General features: G+C 34.6%; 1 protein-coding gene across 15 annotated transcripts in view; it reads left to right on the top strand.

Annotated features, from left to right (window-relative positions):
- The window catches only part of LOC127985541 (formin-binding protein 1), a 63236-nt gene that overhangs the window by 40766 nt on the left and 13084 nt on the right, over nucleotides 1–9386 (top strand). For 8 of the 15 annotated variants that reach the window (XM_052587586.1, XM_052587585.1, XM_052587588.1 and 5 more), the window contains exons 7-10: nucleotides 720–848; nucleotides 1054–1200; nucleotides 2014–2208; nucleotides 5888–6079. In XM_052587586.1, coding sequence (XP_052443546.1) covers nucleotides 720–848; nucleotides 1054–1200; nucleotides 2014–2208; nucleotides 5888–6079 — 663 coding nt within the window. The remainder of the gene's footprint in view (nucleotides 1–719; nucleotides 849–1053; nucleotides 1201–2013; nucleotides 2209–5887; nucleotides 6080–9386) is intronic. The other 7 variants (XM_052587592.1, XM_052587591.1, XM_052587593.1 and 4 more) reach the window with 2 other exon arrangements.

Here is a 9386-nt window from a genome sequence, read left to right as displayed (position 1 = left end):
AACCACAGGTTAACCAGGGTGATTTCCTAGAATCGGATCAGGATGTGGTTAACATGATGCTGCATTCTCTGTACCGTCCTCTCACTTAAACGGTGTGCGTTCAAATGCATCAGTACACTTTAGAATCACATTTACCTCAGCAGCATGCATTTGTGTGTGTTTCTTCAATCTACGAGAGTGTTGAGTAAGGTGTTTATATCTTGTAGATTTTCACACGTATGTCATATCTGCCGTTTGACATATCTGTATGAATCAGTCTGAAAGTGTTCATATTCTAATAGGAGTCAGGTTTGTGAGGTTTGTGGGTACATTTGGGTGAAGTCATTGAGTCTGAAAACAAAAGTATGTTATTTTGAGTGCACTGCATTCCTAATCACAGTGATAAAATTATAACTCCTTTTTAAGTCAGTTTTTTTTTTCATCATAGCACCAGGTAGCACCGCCTACAATGAAATCTCATTGGTTAATAAGCTCATAACTGACTATTCCTTATTAAGCACTATAAACATAAGATATGTTTGAGTTGGTTACGAATTTGGAAAATCATGCAAATGCATGATTGTTTTGAACGCGAATGTTGTCGCAAGGATGTAGGAAGATGCAAAAAATTGTGAAATCGTGTCTAGGCTTGCATGTGTTTACATATGTGTGTTTTAAGGGGTATAACTAATAAAATGATAGTGCAGAATCAGTAATATTTCATCCTCTCTCTCTTTTAGGCACGGCAGCAGGCTCAGATGAGACACCAGATGGCTTCTGACAGCAAGAATGAATATTCCTCATACCTGCAGAAGTTCAACCAGGAACAGAACGAACATTATTACACCATCATCCCTAATATTTTCCAGGTGCGCACACACGCACAGAAACATCCTCTGAGAAGGAGTCCGCTCTTTATATCATCGTTTATTTGCATTGTTTCTGAATTCACTATTGTGGATTATGCAAATTAGGTAACAGCATAAGCACGCCCCCAAAAGGCAATTTGCATGATCTCGCAGCTCTCTATTCAGAAATACACACGCTAACTCTGTATGTGTGTGTTGTGAGCAGAATATCCAGGTGATGGAGGAGAAGAGGATAGAGCGAATGGGTGAGTCGCTGAAGACGTTTGCGGAGGTCGACCGACAGATTCTGCCCATCATCGGGAAATGCCTGGATGGAATAACACAAGTGGCCGAGTCCATCGAACCCAATAATGTTAGTAACACACTCATACAGACTTTCTGTCTGGAATTCCTCTCATTCTCGCATAAAAACTCAATCTGCATTGAACAAGACATTACTGACTCTAACACTGATCCAGGATCAGTCTCTGGCCGTTTATTCACATGGACAACATTATCATAAATCACTGATACCTGATCCTTCATATGACGCAAGTAGCATCATTTGCAGATTATGAAATTGCAGAAATGTCTAAAACTGTTTTGAAAGAAGTCTCTTGTGCTCATCAAGGCTGCATTTGATTAGAAATACAGAAAAACTTTCATTTTAAAATATAATTTGTGTCACATGATCGTTCAGAAATCATTCTAATATACTGATTTGCTGCTCGAGAAACATTTATTATCAACAGTGTTGAAAACAGTTGTGTTGGAACTTTTTTAATGTAAATTTTTTTATGATTCTTTGTTAAAATGAAATGTAAAAAAGCAGCATTTAATTGAAATTGAAATCTTTTGTAGCATTAAAGATTCAAAAAAGGATTTCTACAACCTTAAAATTCTTATTGTCCAATAAAAGGTTAGATTTTTGAGAATTTTTAAAACAAAAGATCAAAACGATTAACAAAGCAGATTAATTTTCACAGCCTTCTTTGATCAGATTTACCAAGCGTGTCCATATTTTGGGGCATGACTGTACATATTAAAAAATAATAAAAAATAAGAACAATAAAATTACTTAAACTTTAACAAAAATGTAAATGAACACAAAAAATGAATCGAATTCAAAATATGAATAAAAAGTATAATCCCACAGTAAGACTATCTGTCTGTCTGTCGCCCGCAGGACTCCTCTCAGGTCATAGAGTCGTATAAGTCTGGGTTCGAGCCTCCTGGCGATGTGGAGTTTGAAGACTACGGTCAGGCGATGAAGAGGACGGTGTCTGAGACCAGTCTCACAAACTCACGCCCGGACAACAGAGCAGACCGTTCCAGCAAGGCTAAGAGCAAAACTCTCTGGCCTTTCAATAAGAAAAGCAAGGTAACACACACCGCACCGGCGTCACATTCACTCGCAGCTACTAGGATCTGACTGAAACCAGAACTCAAGTAAATATGAACAGCACAGACAGTATTTGATTCTTTTATGTGTTTAGATGAGGTTTGTTTATTGTAGCATTTGTAGATGCTGTTATTGGTTTGCCACCATCGTTCTCCTTTCCTTTCCCTTCCCTGTGTTCACCTGCACGAAAATACGTTCCACGTTCATCCTGACGCCCCACTGATAACGTACTAATGCACCGGCCCGAGAGGCCTCACCTTTGACCTTTGCAGAGAAACGCAACTCTAAAGCCTTTATTCCTGCGTTGTCCTTTCAAACCGAAAGTAACTTCCTTCACTAGCCGCCCATCGGTGCTGTTCTCATGGTAACCACATTCTTCTTCCTTTTCCTCGTCTTCCTCTGTCATCTTGTGACCTTTGACGTTTGTGTCAAAGGCTCCGCCCCTACTGAGCATGCTCAGTCCAAACCCCGTCTAACCTTGCAGGACCAGGATGTGAGCATTAACACTGTCATATGTATTTAATGAGGTGTGTCTGTGTGGCTATGGGCGGAATGGAAAACTAGTTTATACTGTGCAGTTTACACTGTTTATGATTGTTTAGTTAGTTCAGTTAAGAAATTTATACTTTTAGTCAGCAAGGATACATTAAATCGATAATAAAGACATCTGTAATGTTATATTTTAAAATATATGCTGTTATTTTAAACATGCTATTCATTCAGAATACACCAAATATTAAGAAAACACCAAATATTAACGGTTTTCGAGCTGAATGATAGTAAGAAATGTTTCTTGAGCAGCAAATCTGTATATCAATATGATTTCTGAAGGATCATGTGACACTGAAGACTGGAGGAATGATGCTGAAAAATCAGCTTTGCATTAAAGGAATAAATTTTATTTTTAAATATATTACAATAGAAAGCATTTATTTTAAATTGTAATAATATTTGACAAAATTGCTATTTTTACTATATTTTTAATCAAATAAATGCTGTCTAGCATAAAAGACTTTCAAGTGCATAATATATTTATTTTAATTTATGCAAAATATTACAATATTATTAATATTTATTGTGCTCACATGATCTCATTACATATTTAATTCGGCAAGTGGCATATGGTTATTTGCATTTTTTTGTGCATTTATTGCACTTTAGTTTGCCAGTCTGTGAAATACTGCAGTTTATATTCTCTTCACGCTGGAAATGGAACGTTTGCGCATTGCATTATGGGATATCATGTTCCATGTGGTGTGGTTTGTTGTATGCTGCGCATTTTTGTCATATTTGCGTATTGCACATAGTGCCTAAATAGTAACAGAAGTATGCTGTTCCAATCATAGCCTGTGTTTGTCAGTTCACGTCTATCCTGTGTGTGTAACGTCTGTGTTTGTGCTCAGGAATAACACAAAACATTATTAGGAGACTTTACTTAGAAACCACATTCAATAATATTCATCTAAACACTAAACACACACACACATCTCATGCAGAACTGTGTCTGATTAATGGTGTTTATGCATGAAAGCTGATGATACTGACAAAATGTTGAATGTTGTAGAGGGTTAGAAGTTGAAATGTTTCTTGTGTTTATGACGGTAAAGTTTAGAGGAATCTTAAGCTGTTGGCAGCATCTGTGACTAGCTGTCCATTGCCACAGGAAATCAGCTCAACTTTGGAAAACAAGGAGAAATGCTGTTTACAGTAATGCTCTTACATGGGACGTCTGTGGGCCGCAAGTGTTAAGTAGAGCTAAAACATTGAAATAATTTTAGCGTTAACTAAAAATAAAGCTGAAATAAAACAAAATATAAGATATGTTACACCTAAACAACAACAAAAAAAATTGAAATGGAAAAAAACTGATGTACCGGTACTAAAATTACAAAAAAAATAAAAAAATAAAAAATTGAATAAATAAAAAATAAAGTGTAAATAGCAAATCCCTTTATTTTTGAGAGTGTAATTGAATAGCCTGGAATTTATGCTTGCTTTATTTATTTATTTATTCTACTTATTGTTTTTTTTCTTATCAGTTATTTTTAACTAATTCTTTATATATATATATATATATATATATATATATATATATATATATATATATATATATATATATATATATATATATATATTTAGCTATTTTAATTACAAATAAAAATGACAATAGCATATAACATTTGTAAAAGTTAAACAGCAATAAAAATGGAAATATAAACTAAAAGCTAATTCAAAATATTAATTCATGCTTTAATAGTATATACTGTAAATAATACTAAAATAGGACAAGATATTATGGAAGGGTTAAAGTAGAAAATGTGAAGCTCATATTTAATCTGAAGCAATTATTAATTTTGTGCGAAGTATGTTATTTGAGCCGGAAAGTTGTGTGAATCATTCGTTTAGTGGTAGGACTATTTCTGGATGTGTAACTCATTGCTCAGTGGACTTCCATCATAAGTGCATTATTGCACACATACATTTGATTTCCTGTGGTATTGGGCACACTTGTGTAGATCTCGGGTTTTCCTAATGCATAGAGGGCAGATTTAGTCTGTGATGTTTTAGCAGGTTGTCCAGTCTGTTGGGAACTGAACCATTAATGTGAGCTCTCCCAGAACGCACGTTCATTAATTTCTCCATTACGCTTTGGGGAGCTCACTGATAACAGTGAAAGAGAGAGAGGAAAGAGTGAATGGTTGATCTGAAATCAGGTTTTGTGCTGTAGAGGAATGTGTGTGTGTGCGTTTGTTAAAGGGACAGTTCAGCCAGAAATTAAAACGCTCATCATTTGCTCACCCTCACTGACTGACTTTCTTCCATGGAACACAAAAAGAGAAAAGGAATATTTATGAAATGAAATTTGAATAAATACTTTGACAAACTGCCGGAGATTTATAGTTCTAAAAAATAAAAAAAAGAGATCAAATGCAGATGTTACTGGTGGAAGACTAGCTGAAATGAATTTTTCAGCTGCACACCGTCAGAAATCTCCTACTGCCTTGATCAATAGAATCAAAGTCCATTGTGCATATATTACATTATTTCACGCAAACACAATCCTACCAATAAAAGTACTTAAATTGAAACTTAACTGATGAAAAGGTGAATTATCGGGGACAGATTATTAACTGTGAACAATGACTTCATATGTACTACTTTTACAAGGCTTTTTGTCATTTTTGAAGCCCATGGTCCCCATTTGCTTCCATTACATTGAAAAATCACCATAAAAATCTCCTTCTTTGTTCCACGGAAGACCGCCAGTCAATGACGTGATGTTTATTTTTGGGTGAACCGTCCCTTCAGTGGTTCTGCAGTGATCTGACCCCTGCATGTGACCCCTGATGTACAGGAGCGAGTTTAACGCACTAACTCTCTCGCTCATAGGGTTAATAACACCACAGCTGCAGCGTGTTTCTTTCAGTTGCCATTTCTTTTAAGTTCCTTTTATGTTTGCGTTCTCCTTTGTTTTATTAATTGATTAATTGATTAATTAGTTTAATTTTTGGGTCCTTATTTTTCTTGTTTTGTGTTCCCCTTCCTTTTTTGTTTACCTCTTTCCGGATCGATTTGGTCCCACCCTCTCTCTCTCTCTCTCTCTGTAAACCTCTCTCACTCACTGGTCGCTGCTCTGTGGCTCGTGTCTTACTGGTAGCTTATGTCCCTGTTAACTTCCCCCGTACCTCGCCAGCCCCCCCCTGACCCTCCCTCACCTTCTGCTGTGACCCCTGACCCCTGCCCCACTCCCCAGACCCCCAAACAGTCCAAGGAGCCCCTGTCCCACCGATTCAACGACCTAATGACCTCCAAGTCCAAAATGCACTGCCTCAGGAGCCTCCGGCGCGGGGTAAGTATCCGTGCATGCTGGCAATCCACGTCTTCCACGTGCGTGTTCATGTGAGTGTGTGTGTGTGTGTGTGCCGCTCTGTGCCTGTCATCGCCTGTGCTGTCATTTCAGTATTCATTTACATAAAGAAAAAGGAGCCGAATCATCATTTGAGGTGTTTTTTCGCATTGCATTCTAAATGCAAAACAACCCATTGATTTGACTACTGCTGCTTATAAGTCATGACTGAATAATCATATTTAGGTGATTTCTCAGTTAAGGGGATTTTCTGTGCTATAAGATGATTTCATAACGAAAAAAATATTTTATTTTATTTATTTAAATAATTAAATTAATTTAATTAATGCTGGCTTCTGGATAGGATACCGTAGTTATATTATGAAATGTCAATACTTTTTTATTTATCTATAATATTATAGACATATCAATAATATTTATTTATTCATTTTTAATACTGTTAATAATTGTAAATTTGAATAGATTTTCAATGAATGTGGTATTTATATTTAAAATTTGTATTTTTTATAACCAAGAATCACTGACCCAATCAGTGTTATTTTGATATTATTAGATTTTATATTTACACTTCCACTTTCTATTTAAATTGTTACTTTTTTATTGTGTGCATTTTTTGTTTAATTTCAAATTTAATGTTCTTTTGTTTTTCCATTTTTATTTTTTAATTTCTATTTAGCTTTCATTTATTTCAATTTTAAGTATCTTATTATATTGTAATTTTTTTTCTAATGTTTTTCAAAAAATTTTGTCATTTGAATTATTATTTTTCAAATATATTTCTATTTAGCTTTTATTTATTTTATTTAAGTTTTAGGTTTAGTAACTTCAGTACTTAAACTTATTATTTCAGTTAGTTGCTAAGGAATTATATTTGTTTACAGTTTTTAATGTTATTATGCCATTTCCATATTATGTTATTTCATTTCAAAGTAATTTTAATTAATTATGTTTTTTAAACAGTTTTATTTTTAGTTTAAACCAAAAACCATCACAGCAAGCATTTTAGAAAACAACAGACTTTTTCCAAAAAAATTATAATAATTTGAATATTGTATTATATTAAATTATGCTACATTAAATTATATTAATCCTCACCCTTTATTTAGTTGCAATAGTGCTAAAAATCCTGTCTTTGTGGAAATATGTGGATGAAATTGAAATGTTTTTTCTACAATAGTTTGACTAAGTATTGACTTAGGAAGACTTGAAGGCAGCATCGGCCTCTGAAGCGATGATGTCAAAGTGTGACTCAGATTCCGCAGGCGATGATGTCATGCAGTGACTTGGATTCTGGAAGCAGCAATGGAATTTTTTATATCTTTCGGCTCCTTTTTCCTCCTCCTCACGCAGCCAATGGAATCCACTCTGCCTCTCTTTCTTTCTCTCTGTCTGTCACTCTCTCTCTTATTCATGTTTTGTTGTTTGCGTTTACCATGGTCTCACTGTCTCACGTTTTCAGATACGTGCATTTCATCACACGGGGGGCCAGTCGGAGGCACCCTGTGGTGACAGATCAAAAAAAAGGGTGCTCAAACATACAGCTTTATCCTGAGTAACACACACACAAACTCTCAGAAACAATGTCTTCTATTTACACACACGCTGACATGTGACTTTCTGATAAAGTCAGAGCAAATTCACCTTCCCTTCAGGAAGGCCGTCCGCGTGTGTTTCCGCATGTGCAAGCTGTGAGATCTGAGATTCAGACTTTTGAATGACTTTGCAAGATAACAGACACAAAACACAGCTGATAACGCTTGCATGTCCCTGTGCAAATCTCTTCAACAATTGATGGTCAGTGAAAAAAAACAACAACATATGAATCATTTCTTATTTTTGGCCAGGACAGGAAGTGTTCATCGTGCTGACAGAGCTATAAGAAACTTATTGTCCGCATTTTTAACATATACAGAGTCAACAGTGATGCCTGAATCAGCTCACAGTTGAAGGATGTTATAGACACAAACGATTAAAAATAGAGGAATAAACTTGAACATATAAAGGTCTTTGACACTTCCATTGTCTTTCATTTGTGCTCCCGGCTTCTTTATAATATATATGTTTATGGTTTATATGATTTGATGCACATTACTCTTTGAAGGTTTGAGGTCAGAATAAAATGAAGGCTTATATTCAGCAAGAATGCATGAAATTGATCGAAAGTGATAATGTAATATTTATAATGTTACAAAAGAATTCTATTTTGAAAAAGTCACTTTTCTATTCATCAGAGAATTGTTTTACATTGATAATAATAACAGTGAATCAGCGTGTTAGAATGATTTGAGTAATGATGCAGAAAATTTTGCTTTGCATCACAGGAATAATTTACATTTTGCAATATATTCAAATAGAAGACAGTTACTTTAAATTGAAATAATATTTAACAATATTACTGTTTTTATTTATTTATTTATTTTAATATATAAAATAAATGCAGCCTTCCTGAACATAAGGAACTTATTTTAAAAACCTAAAACAATCTTCCTGACCCCAGACTTCAGTGGTAGTGCTTTAGAGCGTTGTTATTGAAAAAGCTGGATTTGTTTTAATAATGCATGTTATTTTTTGCTGGCTACTCTAGTAGACTGTAATGTAGACACTAGAGCATATCACATACTTATTTATTATGTAAGACTATAATAATCAGAGAACACCTTGAAGAATAATATCAGAGTTTGTCTTAGTGCCTGATAGTCAGTTAGGTGTGTGTGTGTTTGAATTTTATATGTGTGCAGGTTTATTGACACAAACGTGTGTATGTGTGTTTGTTCTAGTGTGCAAATGTTTTTATTGTATATTTTTGTTTGTAGAGTGATAGCGTGTGCGAGTGTGTGTTTGTGTAGTTATGCGTGAGTGTTTGTGTTTAATTAGGGTTTATTCTTTGCTGCAGTCTGCCCAGTCTCTCTATTATAATAAAGAAATCATGAAGAGGACTCTCGGTCGGCCTACGTATGCTTTCGAGGCCAGGCAATATGTCGTAAGTGTGTGAGAGGAGGCAAGAGTGTGTGTGGCAATTATAAACATAGTTAGTTATACAAATTTATCCATAAAAGTGGTTAAACATGACAAAAACCTCTTTTTGGGGACACATTCCTTTCGTTAGATAAGTCAATTGAGTATATTATTTTTAAATATATAATTGCAACGTTTGTAGTAAAATATTATATTTACTGATTTGGTTAGTTTTTGATTATTATTAGTACAGATTATTATTATTATTATTATTATAAAACTGGTGTGTGTGCTTGAATGATAGCTGAAATAGAGTAAATAAATTTAACAGACG

This window comes from Carassius gibelio, chromosome B21 (assembly GCF_023724105.1).
Source record: "Carassius gibelio isolate Cgi1373 ecotype wild population from Czech Republic chromosome B21, carGib1.2-hapl.c, whole genome shotgun sequence".
Classification (NCBI taxonomy): Eukaryota; Metazoa; Chordata; class Actinopteri; order Cypriniformes; family Cyprinidae; genus Carassius; species Carassius gibelio.
This window is presented reverse-complemented; position numbering and strand designations above follow the sequence as displayed.